This window comes from Ascaphus truei, unplaced genomic scaffold (assembly GCF_040206685.1).
Source record: "Ascaphus truei isolate aAscTru1 unplaced genomic scaffold, aAscTru1.hap1 HAP1_SCAFFOLD_97, whole genome shotgun sequence".
In the NCBI taxonomy this organism is placed as follows: domain Eukaryota; kingdom Metazoa; phylum Chordata; class Amphibia; order Anura; family Ascaphidae; genus Ascaphus; species Ascaphus truei.
Genome location: NW_027457309.1, coordinates 289,436 through 309,605, shown reverse-complemented (window position 1 = coordinate 309,605; position 20,170 = coordinate 289,436). Strand labels below are relative to the sequence as shown.

The window sequence follows — 20,170 nt, the reverse complement described above, 5'->3', positions numbered from 1 at the left end:
AGGCCCAAGGCAGATCCAGAGGAGCACGAAGCACGCCGGAGAGGGCAAGTCGAAAACTGCCCACTGGTCGCGGAATTGCCCGACTTATAGACACTATAACGGACATTGCTGATACTCCAGCCCCTGCCCCTAGCGCCATTGCCCCGGCCACTGCCTGTGCCCTGTCACGAGTCATGACACCGGGACCTAGCGGGGATAAGTTGAGTAAGAACCCCAAATACTCTAAAGATTGGAGGGATTGGGAACTGAGTGATGAAGGGTCTGATGGGGAGATACCATATGCCAATGTGATACGTGTGCCTAACCCTATACCATTTCTCCTGTGTCTAGAGGGAGGGCCCGAGGGTCCCATACTACTGCGGAGGCAGGGCCTGTGGGTAAGGTGGTGCACAAGATGAACCCACCATTTACACCGATACTACCAGAGGTAGACGCAGAGGCTCGCACTCTACTGAGGCGGTCACGTCAGGTGTGTCTTCACAAACAGAGTCCGAGGCAGGTACTTCCAGTGCAGTGTCAGGGTACGAGCACCATGACAAGTGGTGGGCACCGCTGTTTACAGGATACCACAAGGGTATGGACCGTACGAGGTTCCTGCTCATAAGAAACAACATAGTTGACCATTGGTGGGCTGTAGGTGCCTTTTCTCCCCAGGAGGTGGCGGATGAGTTAGAGCATAGATACCAGGAGATAGAGCAGAAGACAATCCTTCCTAAGGGGGCTGCCATATTGTATGATGATGTTGCCCCTGAGGAGCCTGAGTTTTGAGTACTGCCCAGCAGGGCGGGTAACCGGAAACTTACCAAGTTGAGCCGAGCAGACAGGGCCAAAGTAACCAGGTATAGACAGTCGCATGGCTACAAGTTTCCCTATGTGCTGGAGCCAATAATGCAAGAAATTGAGGAGCAGAAAGATAGCTGGCTCAGAGAGGCAGTGATGGAGTACTTGTGAACGAGGTTCGGGAAGGCGGGTTACCACAATGAAGATAAAATATGTGATGTAGTCCGGGCCTGGAGTGTTGGGAGAAGTATATACATGCACAGTGTAGTGTATCGGCCGGAGTATGGGTCGGTACAGCCATACTATGTGAAAGTAACAGATCATAATGGGCAGGAAGTATGGAAGCCTGACCAGAGAAACTATTACAAGTTGGTTCTCCATGTTGAAAGTAACCGTGTGATTTCTGTTTCACGCCATCTGGGTGGATGGTCTGCATGTCAACACTAACTATGAACTGTGTTTGTTTCCCAGATTGTTCACCTGCAGGATGGAGCTGCTAAAGCTAGGTCCAAGTGGGGACCATTGGATTCCACCTGAGGGAGAGTGTAGCCCTAGTAAGATTTTGGGCTATATATCTATCCTCCTACTGGTGTAAGTCCTGCTAAGGGCAGGCCGCCAGTAGTTATCATGGGTTTCCCCTGCTTCAAGCCCTGGCCTGATTGGTGGAGGTAGACCCCCTGTGTGGAAGGCAACAGACACAGGGGAGGGGCCTGTTGACATCATGATGGGCAGGGCTGTCTCAATTTAGTAGACTGCTCCTGTGTGTTCTGGGTCAGTCTGGTCTTGGAGTTGAAGGTGACAGTGGGAGGAGACGCTCAGGCCAGATTGAGTAGAGCTGATAGCACTCTAGTGCGGTGGACCAATGCCCCTCGCCCTGAAGGGGGCGAGGGGAAAGCTAGCCTCACCCTTAGGACCTATACCTTGGGGTGGAGGTTTGGAGTATTGGAGCTCCAGACAGCTCATCCTGAGGGAGTACCTTCTGGAGAAAAATGAGGAGGAGGAACAGACCCTGTACCCTGTACCTGAGTGCTGCTGTGTGCTGCTGTTGTGGAGAGAATAAAGAGACATTGCTGCTTTTACAAAAAGACGTGTGTGTGAGACTGAAATCTCTCGCCCTGAGGCAAAGGGCTCTCTGGAAGGATTTCACCCTACATCCTAAGGGCTTACCAGAGATGGAGGTGCGGCACCATTGCTAAAGATGAAGGCATTAACCCCAGAAGCCTGTCCCTGTTGTCCCCTATACCATCGCGGGAGACTCAGGCCCTCCTGTTCCTCACAGGTACGCACCACCAACATACATGTAGCCAGCCCTCACTACACCCTAGGGGTCCAGTATGCGACGAGGGGGGGGGGGGGGGAGGGGGAACATGGGTTAAACAAGCATTAGACGCAGGCATGTTATCAGTGACTATTACATTTGGTATTAACCTAGGCCTGTTGTACATCCTGCTCTAACAATTTACTACTATTAGTGTTATATAAGTGTTTCTAAACAGCTAAGTGTTTGTTATTACCCACTTTGTCCTATATTTATGCGGGTTACCACACCATATTGTTCTTAACCCCACGTGTACTTCACAATTAGGTGAGATTACTGTTTACAGTTATTATTACTATCTGATCATACTGCAAGTACTGCATACTGAGGTTTATTTCAGCTCTCATTTGAGAACAGTGGACATCTAGTACCACACTGCGAGGTTCAGTTATATTATCCTGAAATCACAATGGAAGGGTTTTATTAACCCCTTCACCACCTTTTGGTATCCTGGACTTTCTACTTTGAGTCTTCATCACAGGATACAATTTTTTTTTTTGCCCACCATAACCTTAATAATGTGTGGTGAAGACCTACTCTTGTCTCAAACAAGCAGAGCCAGTACAACCAACCTCACACTGAAGAGACCCACAAGGTCAAAGCAGCCTGTCTGTGAATGGGCTTACTGGCTTTGCATCTCATCCCAGGCTGTGTTTAAAAGCTGTGTTTAAAGCAGCATGCGTAGGCTTAAATGTTGTTCATGTAATGTGGGCTTGAGACAAATGGTGGCACTTTGTGCTCGTTTGTATGTCATTTCCCAGAATCCCTTGCAGTGGAAGCGGTGTGTGCTGGGTGATAATGGTGAAAGGCAGGGTTGCAGACCTGTCTAAGACATGCAAATGAGCATACAGTAATATTTCCATTTGCTATATATATATATATATAGTGGGCGAGGAAGCGAGGAAGTGTAGAGGTGTGCGGGTGAGCGGATGAGGAAGTGCAGATGAGAGCCGGAGGAGAAAAGGATGGTAAAGGTAAAGGTAAAGGAAGGTAAATATACATATATACATACATACATACATACACGCCGCAAACAGTTCATTCATCCTTTTCTCCTCCGGCTCTCATCTGCACTTCCTCATCCGCACACCTCTACACTTCCTCGCTTCCTCGCCCACTTACCTCAGGACTCCATCACGTCTGCACTTCCCCCACCCGCTCATGTTTGCACTTCCCCCATCCGCTCATCACTCACCTGACCCACCTCCAGATCTCTTCCCCCCCCCCCCATGGTGCAAAAACTTCTGGTCATTAATGAATAACAATATCCAGAACGGATTCCAACAGGTTCACCCATCTCTATCACTCAACACCAAAAGTATTGTGTTGTGAGGGACTGGGGGTGTTAAGGAAGTAAAGGATTTATCTTGTGCAAACCAAACCTCTCCTCACCTGGTACTAATGCACATGTAGTCATAGTCTTCTCTTTATAGCTACCGCGTTCTTCAGACAGTAAGAGAAAATATACAGATGTTAGTTTAGACATATAAATACAAAAGGGAGCAAAGCCCAACGATTGCACGAGTTCTAGATTATTCAGTACTGTAGCAACTACTATCATGCAGGAAATGCCACCATCACTCCTCTCCTCATCTGTTTCCAGTGTACCCAGGGATGTCCTCTTCTCCTATCTACCCACCGCAAAAGTAGTAGATACTGGGCCCTTTACCCTGATTCATGTTCCTATACTACTTGAACAAGGCTGTCTCCTAGTAGGAAGTTTAAAACATAGCATGGCCTTATTACATTGGAAGACTTCTAGAGGTAACAGAGCTGGTGCTTTTATATAAATGTAGCCATGTGTAAAATTGGTTGTTCAGATCTCTCTCATGCTGGCAGTAATCCTGGTAAGTAGGCAGGATTGCCAGTAACTATCATGGAGGTTTGCCCTCAAACCCTGGTGAAGTGTCATATGTAGCAAAGGAAGTGACAACATGCTTTGTGTCCACTGTTAGTGACACAGGAGGTGGGTCTCTTCTGTAGTCTATATAAGACACAGAACTGCCTAAAGTTAAAGTCTTGTTATGATTGTGTGATTCTTATGTTCCTGAGTGAAGTGTCTGCAGCAGTTCAAGTCTTCCTGTCAGATACTTCAGTGCAAGCTGATTACACACTGTGTCCAAGGACCTGGCACAGCTGGTGGATCTCCCTTAGGGGAGAGGTGGAGAGCAACTAAATTAATAGAGGAGGAACCTTCTGAATGGAGTACCTCATGGAAATGTGCGGCTAAGTACGACCGCTATGATGGGCAGTCTGCCAGAGGAGATGACATTAAAGATGCCCTGGTTCAAAAGATCCCTTCTGTGTGAGTGTGGAGTTATTCAGCAGAAGGAGGCACCAAGAAGGAGTTCTCCATCAGATACTTCCCCCTGCTGCCGTAGGGATCCTGATGGGGTGGAGGCGCTGTACCAGATGTGAGTAGGACACTACCTCAAACGCCTGTCATGGTGATATTCCCCTTAACATCCAGCGGGAGACTCAGGAGTCATGTAAGCTACTGTAGCAGGTGCACCACACATATACACATCCATGTAATTGGGGGATTTTCTACATATGGGTAAGGATCAGAAGGGCCCAGGGAAAACACCGTTACATAAACATTAGACTTTTATTGGTATTTGTACACACACAGGCTTCCATCGCAGACACAAAATATCTGATCTATAGTCGTGCTACCTCACATAGGACATAGACACCTTACTAAATGTTGACGTACTACAACAACAGACTGTGGCAAGACAAACAGAGAACTGGTACACAATGTGTCAATACTTGTCTGTCTTGCAGTCATTCAATGAGACATTCAAACTACTATAAGTACCGCTTCTCCGACCTACATGGCTGTGTTATCACTGTTGTTACCTTCGATAAAATGCTTTATTGGGAATTTAAAAGTAGTCCTTTCACTAAAACTGTAAAACTAGAAGGGCCAGGCTAAGGTTGCTAGCTTACCCTGAAAGAGAAGTGGTGTCTCGTAATGATCTTCTTTTGACCCAAATTGAATATCCATATTGTCACCAACTCTCTGTACCACTTCCTCTAATGACAGCATACCTGGTCGCCCAGCAGTTAATAGGAGACGTCCTGGTGTGACCATGTTCTTTTCCGCCTGATTCTTCACATCTAGTTCCTTTCCTATAATGAATGAATAACTCATAGGTATCCTCAGTTGGTCTGAAACACTGGAAACCCTAATTTCTATAACTAGCGGACAATTACTATCGGGTGCTATTATTTCACCTATCTCCAGGAGAAAAGGTAAGTCTTGTACTGTATGTGTAAGGCTTTCCTATGCATTGGTAGTGACTTTTATTAAAGAGCTATGCCTTGTATCTGAATCTCTCTATACCTTGTAGATTTTCTGCATTGAAAAGATCAAGCCCATTGATATCCCAAACACTATATCCCCCCCAATGCCAGAAGCCTGCAGCCCTGCAGTGTTCTCCAGAAAGGTAGGTATATCACTGCAGGAATGTATGTATATCTTTCTTTATATGCCCCAATCCATGTACATAGCAGCACATGTGACATCATAGGAATAAGTGATTCAACATAAAAGTAACATTAGGAAAAGGCGCCACTGCCCAAAGAGCATCCAATCTAACTGTCGAGCTGTACTTATTTCATGTACAGTTCTACGATTTAATGCGCGGTAATGAGGTTGCCCGACTATCAAGTCGGTTTACTGTGATCCATGTGATGTTGCTTCAATAATCAGTTAATTGAGGCTCTCCTTGGGTATTAGCTCTTCAGCCCAGGAATGAATCCTATTGTTTTATCACGTACATGGATCAGCACATTACCACATAACAAGTCAGGGGGGGCACAGTACAAGGACGGCATGCTCACCTCCAGTCTATCTTGGAGTTTATCCATTTCAATATGATAAGAGACCCTGTCACCTCTAACTGGGGGTCTCACGTGTTACCTTGTGGTGCAGGGACGTCTCGGTGAGCTCTGGCCTGTGGATCAGCAGGTACCAGTGGCAGATTTTGTGGTAGTCCACCCCGGTCACCACCAGGTTCTGCTGGGCGTTTGGGTAAATCCTTTGTATTGTCATTATTCTGGTTTCCTGCATCTCCTGCCCCAGCTTGTTGTGTCTCTGCAACACATGAAAAAGTCCATGGGAATCCTGTACTGTCCCCTCATTATCCCAGTAATGCTGCGCGATGCACAAAGTGCTGAGTACCCATCTCAAACTAATTATTAGGGGAGTTAATAGGGTCATCAGGCTCTATCTTTGTCCCCTTTGAAGAGGAGCAGTGTTCCTGCAATTAAGGTATTGGACAGTGAGCCAGGAGACACACTCTGTGTGCCAAGTGTAAGCTCTTTAGCCCAGGGATTCATTGTGCCTACATGGTACCTACAATATACTGTGCTGCATTCACTAGCAGTGCAATATAAAGATAAGAATAATAACACAGTGCTATATAAAGAGAAGAATAATAACACCGTGCAATATAAAGATAAGAATAATAACACAGCGCTATATAAAGATAAGAATAATAACACAGTGCAATATAAAGATAAGAATAATAACACAGTGCTATATAAAGATAAGAATAATAACACAGTGCTATATAAAGATAATAATAATAACACAGTGCTATATAAAGATAATAATAATAACACAGCACTATATAAAGATAAGAATAACAACACTGTGCTATATAAAGATAAGAATAATAACACAGCGCTATATAAAGATAAGAATAATAACACGGTGCTATATAAAGATAAGAATAATAACACGGTGCTATATAAAGATAAGAATAATAACACAGTGCTATATAAAGATAAGAATAATAACACGGTGCTATATAAAGATAAGAATAATAACACAGTGCTATATAAAGATAAGAATAATAACACGGTGCTATATAAAGATACGAATTATAACACGGTGCTATATAAAGATAAGAATAATAACACAGTGCTATATAAAGATAAGAATAATAACACAGTGCTATATAAAGATAAGAATAATAACAGCGCTATATAAAGATAAGAATAATAACACAGCGCTATATAAAGATAAGAATAATAACACAGTGCTATATAAAGGTAAGAACAATAACACTGTGCTATATAAAGATAAGAATAATAACACAGCACTATATAAAGATAAGAATAATAACACAGCGCTATATAAAGATAAGAATAATAACAGCGCTATATAAAGATAATAATAATAATAACATGGTGCTATATAAAGATAAGAATAATAACACAGCGCTATATAAAGATGAGAATAATAACACAGCGCTATATAAAGATAAGAATAATAACACAGCGCTATATAAAGATAAGAATAACAACACTGTGCTATATAAAGATAAGAACAATAACACTGTGCTATATAAAGATAATAATAATAACATGGTGCTATATAAAGATAAGAATAATAACAAAGCGCTATATAAAGATAAGAATAATAACACGGTGCTATATAAAGATAAGAATAATAACACAGTGCTATATAAAGATAAGAATAATAACACAGCGCTATATAAAGATAAGAATAATAACACGGTGCTATATAAAGATAAGAATAATAACACAGTGCTATATAAAGATAAGAATAATAACACAGCGCTATATAAGGATAACAATAATAACACAGCGCTATATAAAGATAAGAATAATAACACAGTGCTATATAAAGATAATAATAATAACACAGCGCTATATAAAGATAAGAATAATAACACAGTGCTATATAAAGATAATAATAATAACATGGTGCTATATAAAGATAAGAATAATAACACAGTGCTATATAAAGATAATAATAATAACATGGTGCTATATAAAGATAAGAATAATAACACCGTGCAATATAAAATGTGAAAAAGAAAAAATGTGTACAAGCGCTAAAGATTAAACAACAATGTGACTAGTAAAAATATAAAATATAATGGCTGCCTAGTAATACTGTCAGTACTAACAGAAAATACTTGGAAACAAAGAAAAAAACCTGGCGCCAAAAGTTCAATGGATAATCCTGTACTTATCCATTTCAATATGATAAGAGACCCTGTCACCTCTAACTGGGGGTCTCACGTGTTACCTTGTGGTGCAGGGACGTCTCGGTGAGCTCTGGCCTGTGGATCAGCAGGTACCAGTGGCAGATTTTGTGGTAGTCCACCCCGGTCACCACCAGGTTCTGCTGGGCGTTTGGGTAAATCCTTTGTATTGTCATTATTCTGGTTTCCTGCATCTCCTGCCCCAGCTTGTTGTGTCTCTGCAACACATGAAAAAGTCCATGGGAATCCTGTACTGTCCCCTCATTATCCCAGTAATGCTGCGCGATGCACAAAGTGCTGAGTACCCATCTCAAACTAATTATTAGGGGAGTTAATAGGGTCATCAGGCTCTATCTTTGTCCCCTTTGAAGAGGAGCAGTGTTCCTGCAATTAAGGTATTGGACAGTGAGCCAGGAGACACACTCTGTGTGCCAAGTGTAAGCTCTTTAGCCCAGGGATTCATTGTGCCTACATGGTACCTACAATATACTGTGCTGCATTCACTAGCAGTGCAATATAAAGATAAGAATAATAACACAGTGCTATATAAAGAGAAGAATAATAACACCGTGCAATATAAAGATAAGAATAATAACACAGCGCTATATAAAGATAAGAATAATAACACAGTGCAATATAAAGATAAGAATAATAACACAGTGCTATATAAAGATAAGAATAATAACACAGTGCTATATAAAGATAATAATAATAACACAGCGCTATATAAAGATAAGAATAACAACACTGTGCTATATAAAGATAAGAATAATAACACAGCGCTATATAAAGATAAGAATAATAACACGGTGCTATATAAAGATAAGAATAATAACACGGTGCTATATAAAGATAAGAATAATAACACAGTGCTATATAAAGATAAGAATAATAACACGGTGCTATATAAAGATAAGAATAATAACACAGTGCTATATAAAGATAAGAATAATAACACGGTGCTATATAAAGATACGAATTATAACACGGTGCTATATAAAGATAAGAATAATAACACAGTGCTATATAAAGATAAGAATAATAACACAGTGCTATATAAAGATAAGAATAATAACAGCGCTATATAAAGATAAGAATAATAACACAGCGCTATATAAAGATAAGAATAATAACACAGTGCTATATAAAGGTAAGAACAATAACACTGTGCTATATAAAGATAAGAATAATAACACAGCACTATATAAAGATAAGAATAATAACACAGCGCTATATAAAGATAAGAATAATAACAGCGCTATATAAAGATAATAATAATAATAACATGGTGCTATATAAAGATAAGAATAATAACACAGCGCTATATAAAGATGAGAATAATAACACAGCGCTATATAAAGATAAGAATAATAACACAGCGCTATATAAAGATAAGAATAACAACACTGTGCTATATAAAGATAAGAACAATAACACTGTGCTATATAAAGATAATAATAATAACATGGTGCTATATAAAGATAAGAATAATAACAAAGCGCTATATAAAGATAAGAATAATAACACGGTGCTATATAAAGATAAGAATAATAACACAGTGCTATATAAAGATAAGAATAATAACACAGCGCTATATAAAGATAAGAATAATAACACGGTGCTATATAAAGATAAGAATAATAACACAGTGCTATATAAAGATAAGAATAATAACACAGTGCTATATAAAGATAAGAATAATAACACTGTGCTATATAAAGATAAGAATAATAACACAGCGCTATATAAAGATAAGAATAATAACACAGTGCTATATAAAGATAAGAATAATAACACAGCGCTATATAAAGATAAGAATAATAACACGGTGCTATATAAAGATAAGAATAATAACACAGTGCTATATAAAGATAAGAATAATAACACAGCGCTATATAAGGATAACAATAATAACACAGCGCTATATAAAGATAAGAATAATAACACAGTGCTATATAAAGATAATAATAATAACACAGCGCTATATAAAGATAAGAATAATAACACAGTGCTATATAAAGATAATAATAATAACATGGTGCTATATAAAGATAAGAATAATAACACAGTGCTATATAAAGATAATAATAATAACATGGTGCTATATAAAGATAAGAATAATAACACCGTGCAATATAAAATGTGAAAAAGAAAAAATGTGTACAAGCGCTAAAGATTAAACAACAATGTGACTAGTAAAAATATAAAATATAATGGCTGCCTAGTAATACTGTCAGTACTAACAGAAAATACTTGGAAACAAAGAAAAAAACCTGGCGCCAAAAGTTCAATGGATAATCCTGTACTTATCCATTTCAATATGATAAGAGACCCTGTCACCTCTAACTGGGGGTCTCACGTGTTACCTTGTGGTGCAGGGACGTCTCGGTGAGCTCTGGCCTGTGGATCAGCAGGTACCAGTGGCAGATTTTGTGGTAGTCCACCCCGGTCACCACCAGGTTCTGCTGGGCGTTTGGGTAAATCCTTTGTATTGTCATTATTCTGGTTTCCTGCATCTCCTGCCCCAGCTTGTTGTGTCTCTGCAACACATGAAAAAGTCCATGGGAATCCTGTACTGTCCCCTCATTATCCCAGTAATGCTGCGCGATGCACAAAGTGCTGAGTACCCATCTCAAACTAATTATTAGGGGAGTTAATAGGGTCATCAGGCTCTATCTTTGTCCCCTTTGAAGAGGAGCAGTGTTCCTGCAATTAAGGTATTGGACAGTGAGCCAGGAGACACACTCTGTGTGCCAAGTGTAAGCTCTTTAGCCCAGGGATTCATTGTGCCTACATGGTACCTACAATATACTGTGCTGCATTCACTAGCAGTGCAATATAAAGATAAGAATAATAACACAGTGCTATATAAAGAGAAGAATAATAACACCGTGCAATATAAAGATAAGAATAATAACACAGCGCTATATAAAGATAAGAATAATAACACAGTGCAATATAAAGATAAGAATAATAACACAGTGCTATATAAAGATAAGAATAATAACACAGTGCTATATAAAGATAATAATAATAACACTGTGCTATATAAAGATAATAATAATAACACAGCGCTATATAAAGATAAGAATAACAACACTGTGCTATATAAAGATAAGAATAATAACACAGCGCTATATAAAGATAAGAATAATAACACAGTGCTATATAAAGATAAGAATAATAACAGCGCTATATAAAGATAATAATAATAACACGGTGCTATATAAAGATAAGAATAATAACACAGCGCTATATAAAGATGAGAATAATAACACAGCGCTATATAAAGATAAGAATAATAACACAGCGCTATATAAAGATAAGAATAACAACACTGTGCTATATAAAGATAAGAACAATAACACTGTGCTATATAAAGATAATAATAATAACATGGTGCTATATAAAGATAAGAATAATAACAAAGCGCTATATAAAGATAAGAATAATAACACGGTGCTATATAAAGATAAGAATGATAACACAGTGCTATATAAAGATAAGAATAATAACACAGCGCTATATAAAGATAAGAATAATAACACGGTGCTATATAAAGATAAGAATAATAACACAGTGCTATATAAAGATAAGAATAATAACACAGCGCTATATAAGGATAACAATAATAACACAGCGCTATATAAAGATAAGAATAATAACACAGTGCTATATAAAGATAATAATAATAACACAGCGCTATATAAAGATAAGAATAATAACACAGTGCTATATAAAGATAATAATAATAACATGGTGCTATATAAAGATAAGAATAATAACACAGTGCTATATAAAGATAATAATAATAACATGGTGCTATATAAAGATAAGAATAATAACACCGTGCAATATAAAATGTGAAAAAGAAAAAATGTGTACAAGCGCTAAAGATTAAACAACAATGTGACTAGTAAAAATATAAAATATAATGGCTGCCTAGTAATACTGTCAGTACTAACAGAAAATACTTGGAAACAAAGAAAAAAACCTGGCGCCAAAAGTTCAATGGATAATCCTGTACTTATCCATTTCAATATGATAAGAGACCCTGTCACCTCTAACTGGGGGTCTCACGTGTTACCTTGTGGTGCAGGGACGTCTCGGTGAGCTCTGGCCTGTGGATCAGCAGGTACCAGTGGCAGATTTTGTGGTAGTCCACCCCGGTCACCACCAGGTTCTGCTGGGCGTTTGGGTAAATCCTTTGTATTGTCATTATTCTGGTTTCCTGCATCTCCTGCCCCAGCTTGTTGTGTCTCTGCAACACATGAAAAAGTCCATGGGAATCCTGTACTGTCCCCTCATTATCCCAGTAATGCTGCGCGATGCACAAAGTGCTGAGTACCCATCTCAAACTAATTATTAGGGGAGTTAATAGGGTCATCAGGCTCTATCTTTGTCCCCTTTGAAGAGGAGCAGTGTTCCTGCAATTAAGGTATTGGACAGTGAGCCAGGAGACACACTCTGTGTGCCAAGTGTAAGCTCTTTAGCCCAGGGATTCATTGTGCCTACATGGTACCTACAATATACTGTGCTGCATTCACTAGCAGTGCAATATAAAGATAAGAATAATAACACAGTGCTATATAAAGAGAAGAATAATAACACCGTGCAATATAAAGATAAGAATAATAACACAGCGCTATATAAAGATAAGAATAATAACACAGTGCAATATAAAGATAAGAATAATAACACAGTGCTATATAAAGATAAGAATAATAACACAGTGCTATATAAAGATAATAATAATAACACTGTGCTATATAAAGATAATAATAATAACACAGCGCTATATAAAGATAAGAATAACAACACTGTGCTATATAAAGATAAGAATAATAACACAGCGCTATATAAAGATAAGAATAATAACACGGTGCTATATAAAGATAAGAATAATAACACGGTGCTATATAAAGATAAGAATAATAACACAGTGCTATATAAAGATAAGAATAATAACACGGTGCTATATAAAGATAAGAATAATAACACAGTGCTATATAAAGATAAGAATAATAACACGGTGCTATATAAAGATACGAATTATAACACGGTGCTATATAAAGATAAGAATAATAACACAGTGCTATATAAAGATAAGAATAATAACACAGTGCTATATAAAGATAAGAATAATAACAGCGCTATATAAAGATAAGAATAATAACACAGCGCTATATAAAGATAAGAATAATAACACAGTGCTATATAAAGGTAAGAACAATAACACTGTGCTATATAAAGATAAGAATAATAACACAGCACTATATAAAGATAAGAATAATAACACAGCGCTATATAAAGATAAGAATAATAACAGCGCTATATAAAGATAATAATAATAACACGGTGCTATATAAAGATAAGAATAATAACACAGCGCTATATAAAGATGAGAATAATAACACAGCGCTATATAAAGATAAGAATAATAACACAGCGCTATATAAAGATAAGAATAACAACACTGTGCTATATAAAGATAAGAACAATAACACTGTGCTATATAAAGATAATAATAATAACATGGTGCTATATAAAGATAAGAATAATAACAAAGCGCTATATAAAGATAAGAATAATAACACGGTGCTATATAAAGATAAGAATAATAACACAGGGCTATATAAAGATAAGAATAATAACACAGCGCTATATAAAGATAAGAATAATAACACGGTGCTATATAAAGATAAGAATAATAACACAGTGCTATATAAAGATAAGAATAATAACACAGCGCTATATAAGGATAACAATAATAACACAGCGCTATATAAAGATAAGAATAATAACACAGTGCTATATAAAGATAATAATAATAACACAGCGCTATATAAAGATAAGAATAATAACACAGTGCTATATAAAGATAATAATAATAACATGGTGCTATATAAAGATAAGAATAATAACACAGTGCTATATAAAGATAATAATAATAACATGGTGCTATATAAAGATAAGAATAATAACACCGTGCAATATAAAATGTGAAAAAGAAAAAATGTGTACAAGCGCTAAAGATTAAACAACAATGTGACTAGTAAAAATATAAAATATAATGGCTGCCTAGTAATACTGTCAGTACTAACAGAAAATACTTGGAAACAAAGAAAAAAACCTGGCGCCAAAAGTTCAATGGATAATCCTGTACTTATCCATTTCAATATGATAAGAGACCCTGTCACCTCTAACTGGGGGTCTCACGTGTTACCTTGTGGTGCAGGGACGTCTCGGTGAGCTCTGGCCTGTGGATCAGCAGGTACCAGTGGCAGATTTTGTGGTAGTCCACCCCGGTCACCACCAGGTTCTGCTGGGCGTTTGGGTAAATCCTTTGTATTGTCATTATTCTGGTTTCCTGCATCTCCTGCCCCAGCTTGTTGTGTCTCTGCAACACATGAAAAAGTCCATGGGAATCCTGTACTGTCCCCTCATTATCCCAGTAATGCTGCGCGATGCACAAAGTGCTGAGTACCCATCTCAAACTAATTATTAGGGGAGTTAATAGGGTCATCAGGCTCTATCTTTGTCCCCTTTGAAGAGGAGCAGTGTTCCTGCAATTAAGGTATTGGACAGTGAGCCAGGAGACACACTCTGTGTGCCAAGTGTAAGCTCTTTAGCCCAGGGATTCATTGTGCCTACATGGTACCTACAATATACTGTGCTGCATTCACTAGCAGTGCAATATAAAGATAAGAATAATAACACAGTGCTATATAAAGAGAAGAATAATAACAACGTGCAATATAAAGATAAGAATAATAACACAGCGCTATATAAAGATAAGAATAACAACACTGTGTTATATAAAGATAAGAATAATAACACGGTGCTATATAAAGATAAGAATAATAACACAGTGCTATATAAAGATAATAATAATAACACAGTGCTATATAAAGATAAGAATAATAACACAGTGCTATATAAAGATAAGAATAATAACACCGTGCAATATAAAGATAATAATAATAACACAGTGCTATATAAAGATAAGTTACATAGTTACATAGTAGATGAGGTTGAAAAAAGACAAAGGTCCATCAAGTTCAACCTATGCTAAATTTAGACAACAGATACTTTATCCTATATCTATACTTACTTATTGATCCAGAGGAAAGCAAACAAAAAACCCCATTAAGGTGGAAAATTAATTCCTTCCTGACTCCAAGAATTGGCAATCGGATTAATCCCTGGATCAACATCCTTCCCATGTATACTTATTTGGTATATCCCTGTATACCTTTCCCCTCTAAAAAGATGTCCAACCTTTTTTTGAACAAATCTATTGTATCTGTCATCACAGTCTCCATGGGTAATGAATTCCACATTTTAACTGCCCTTACGGTAAAGAACCCTTTCCTTTGTTGCTGGTGAAATTTCCTTTCCTCGATCCTTAAGGGATGCCCCCGAGTCCTTTGTACTGCCCGTGGGATGAATAGTTCTTTTGAAAGCTCCTTGTATTGTCCCTGAATATATTTGTATATAGTTATCATATCCCCTCTTAGACGCCTCTTTTCTAGTGTAAATAAATCTAATTTAGCTAGCCTCTCCTCATAAGTTAGAATGTCCATCCCCTTTATTAATTTTGTGGCTCTTCTCTGCACTCTCTCTAGTTCCATAATGTCTTTTCTTAGGATTGGTGCCCAAAATTGTACTCCATATTCAAGGTGTGGTCTTACTAATGCTTTGTAAAGGGGCATAATTATATTTACTTCCCTTCCATCCATTGCCCGTTTGATGCAAGATAAGATCTTGTTTGCCTTTGCAGCTACTGCATGACATTGGGCACTATTGCTAAGCCTGCTTGTAACAGGGGACTTATCCTTGTTCACAAAGGTGCCTCTAATCCAGCAGTGTGGTGGTTAACTGCTGGTAGCAAATTAACTAGCACCACTTGACTGAGTACAGGTAGTAGAAAAAGCCTGCCTTTGAGACAGGAAGTCTCTCCTCCTTTGCTCACGTGTGAGCTGACCTGTGGAGACAGAGCAGAGGTTCTTGAGTCACAGGAGAGACTGACCAAAAGAAACCCAGATCTCTGGAGCTGACCGGTCTTAAGCTCTGCACCGCAGAGCTGATTTTCAAGACACAGGGAAAACTTCTAAACCTGTATGCTGACCAACCCTGGAGACAAGGGAGCTGAAGCAGGGACAGTGAAGATTTTCCCTCCAAGAAATAGATAAGACTTTCAGTATTAAGAGACTGCTTATATCTGCTTATTTTCATGTTATGTGTTTGGGCTGGGAGAAGCTTAACTAATGGAGATGTGAACAGATTGCAAGGATTTCACTAGAAATACTCCCAAGTGATTACAGGCATACCCCGCATTAACGTACGCAATGGGACCGGAGCATGTATGTAAAGCGAAAATGTACTTAAAGTAAAGCACTACCTTTTCCCACGTATCGATGCATGTACTGTACTGCAATCGATATATACGTGCATAAATGCTGTAAATAACGCATTTGTAACAGGCTCTATAGTCTCCCTGCTTGTGCACAGCTTCGGTACAGGTAGGAAGCCGGTATTGCTGTTCAGGACGTGATGACAGGCGCATGCGTGAGCTGCCGTTTGCCTATTGGGCGATATGTACTTACTCGCGAGTGTACTTAAAGTGAGTGTACTTAAAGCGGGGTATGCCTGTAGAAGCTTTGTCCCCCCCCCCCCCTTGTTTGGATGAATTTCCTGATGAAAAGGAAAAGGCACAATAAAGCCTTATTATAATTTCACATTAGAAACGACTCCAAGTGTGTACCTCTGTAAACGTCCGTCCACACTGCTGTCTACAAGCACTCCTAAATCCTTCTCCATCAAGGATTTCCCCAATATATCTCCATTTAATTTGTAAGTCGCCTGTTTATTCTTGCATCCCAAATGCATAACATTACATTTATCTGTATTAAACCTCATCTGCCATTTACCTGCCCACTTTTCCAGTCTCTCCAAGTCCTTCTGAAGAGAAATTACATCCTGCTCTGATTCTACTACCTTACACAATTTAGTATCATCAGCAAAGATGGAGACTTTGCTCTCGATCCCAACCTCAAGGTCATTAATAAAAAAGTTAAAAAGCAGGGGTCCTAGTACCGATCCCTGAGGTACTCCACTCACGACTTTAGCCCAACCTGAAAAAGTTCCATTTATGACAACCCTCTGTTGTCTATCCTTCAACCAGTTTTCAATCCAGGTGCATTAAAGATATATATATATTATACAGCGCTATATAAAGATAAGAATAATAACACAGCGCTATATAAAGATAAGAATAATAACACAGCGCTATATAAAGGTAAGAATAATATCACAGCGCTATTTAAAGATAAGAATAATAACACAGCGCTATATAAAGATAAGAATAATAACACAGTGCTATATAAAGATAAGAATAATAACACTGCGCTATATAAAGATAAGAATAATATCACTGTGCTATATAAAGATAATAATAATAACATGGTGCTATATAAAGATAATAATAATAACATGGTGCTATATAAAGATAAGAATAATAACACAGCGCTATATAAAGATAAGAATAATAACACAGCGCTATATAAAGATAAGAATAATAACACAGTGCTATATAAAGATAAGAACAATAACACAGCGCTATATAAAGATAATAATAATAACACAGCGCTATATAAAGAAAATAATAATAACACAGCGCTATATAAAGATGAGAATAATAACACGGTGCTATATAAAGATAAGAATAATAACACAGCGCTATATGAAGATGAGAATAATAACACGGTGCTATATAAAGATAAGAATAATAACACTGTGCTATATAAAGATAAGAACAATAACACAGTGCTATATAAAGATAAGAATAATAACACTGTGCTATATAAAGATAAGAACAATAACACAATGCTATATAAAGATAAGAATAATAACACAGCGCTATATAAAGATAAGAATAATAACACAGCGCTATATAAAGATAAGAATAATAACACTGCGCTATATAAAGATAAGAATAATAACACTGTGCTATATAAAGATAAGAATAATAACACAGCGCTATATAAAGATAAGAATAATAACACAGTGCTATATAAAGATAAGAATAATAACACAGTGCTATATAAAGATAAGAATAATTACACAGTGCTATATAAAGATAAGAATAATAACACTGTGCTATATAAAGATAAGAATAATAACACAGTGCTATATAAAGATAAGAATAATAACACAGCGCTATATAAAGATAAGAATAATAACACCGTGCTATATAAAGATAAGAATAATAACACCGTGCAATATAAAGATAAGAATAATAACACAGCGCTATATAAAGATAAGAATAATAACACGGTGCTATATAAAGATAAGAATAATAACACAGCGCTATATAAAGATAAGAATAATAACACAGCGCTATATAAAGATAAGAATAATAACACGGTGCTATATAAAGATAAGAATAATAACACGGCGCTATATAAAGATAAGAATAATAACACAGCGCTATATAAAGATAAGAATAATAACACAGCGCTTTATAAAGATAAGAATAATAACACAGCGCTATATAAAGGTAAGAATAATAACACGGTGCTATATAAAGATAAGAATAATAACACAGCGCTATATAAAGATAAGAATAATAACAGCGCTATATAAAGATAAGAATAATAACACAGTGCTATATAAAGATAAGAATAATAACACAGCGCTATATAAGGATAACAATAATAACACAGCGCTATATAAAGATAAGAATAATAACACAGCGCTATATAAAGATAAGAATAATAACAAAGCGCTATATAAAGATAATAATAATAACACAACGCTATATAAAGATAAGAATAATAACACAGCGCTATATAAAGATAAGAATAATAACACAGCGCTATATAAAGATAATAATAATAACACGGTGCTATATAAAGATAAGAATAATAACACAGCGCTATATAAAGATAATAATAATAACACAGCGCTATATAAAGATAAGAATAATAACACAGCGCTATATAAAGATAAGAATAATAACACAGCGCTATATAAAGATAAGAATAATAACACAGCGCTATATAAAGATAAGAATAATAACACAGCGCTATATAAAGATAAGAATAATAACACAGCGCTATATAAAGATAAGAATAATAACACAGCGTTATATAAAGATAAGAATAATAACACGGCGCTCTATAAAGATAAGAATAATAACACGGCGCTATATAAAGATAAGAATAATAACACAGCGCTATATAAAGATAAGAATAATAACACAGCGCTATATAAAGATAAGAATAATAACACAGCGCTATATAAAGATAAGAATAATAACACAGCGCTATATAAAGATAAGAATAATAACACAGCGCTATATAAAGATAAGAATAATAACACAGCGCTATATAAAGATAAGAATAATAACACAGCACTATATAAAGATAAGAATAATAACACAGCGCTATATAAAGATAAGAGTAATAACACAGCGCTATATAAAGATAAGAATAATAACACAGTGCTATATAAAGATAAGAATAATAACACAGTGCTATATAAAGATAAGAATAATAACACAGCGCTATATAAAGATAAGAATAATAACACAGCGCTATATAAAGATAAGAATAATATCACAGCGCTATATAAAGATAAGAATAATAACACAGCGCTATATAAAGATAAGAATAATAATAGCGCTATATAAAGATAAGAATAATAACACAGCACTATATAAAGATAAGAATAATAACACAGCGCTAAATAAAGATAAGAATAATAACACAGCGCTATATAAAGATAAGAATAATAACACGGTGCTATATAAAGATAAGAATAATAACACAGCGCTATATAAAGATAAGAATAATAACACAGCGCTATATAAAGATAAGAATAATAACACAGTGCTATATAAAGATAAGAATAATAACACAGTGCTATATAAAGATAAGAATAATAACACAGTGCTATATAAAGATAAGAATAATAACACAGCACTATATAAAGATAAGAATAATAACACAGCGCTATATAAAGATAAGAATAATAACACAGC

General features: G+C 36.6%; 1 protein-coding gene across 7 annotated transcripts in view; it reads right to left on the bottom strand.

Moving 5' to 3' along the window:
- LOC142486593 (uncharacterized) overlaps nt 1–20,170 on the bottom strand; it is a 330,856-nt gene that overhangs the window by 64,339 nt on the left and 246,347 nt on the right. For 6 of the 7 annotated variants that reach the window (XM_075585175.1, XM_075585174.1, XM_075585177.1 and 3 more), the window contains 7 exons: nt 14,351–14,524; nt 12,212–12,385; nt 10,491–10,664; nt 8,169–8,342; nt 6,027–6,200; nt 5,051–5,233; nt 3,491–3,541 (listed from right to left, as the gene is read on the bottom strand). In XM_075585175.1, the coding sequence (XP_075441290.1) occupies nt 3,491–3,541; nt 5,051–5,233; nt 6,027–6,200; nt 8,169–8,342; nt 10,491–10,664; nt 12,212–12,385; nt 14,351–14,524 (1,104 nt within the window). The remainder of the gene's footprint in view (nt 1–3,490; nt 3,542–5,050; nt 5,234–6,026; nt 6,201–8,168; nt 8,343–10,490; nt 10,665–12,211; nt 12,386–14,350; nt 14,525–20,170) is intronic. The other variant, XM_075585178.1, reaches the window with a different exon arrangement.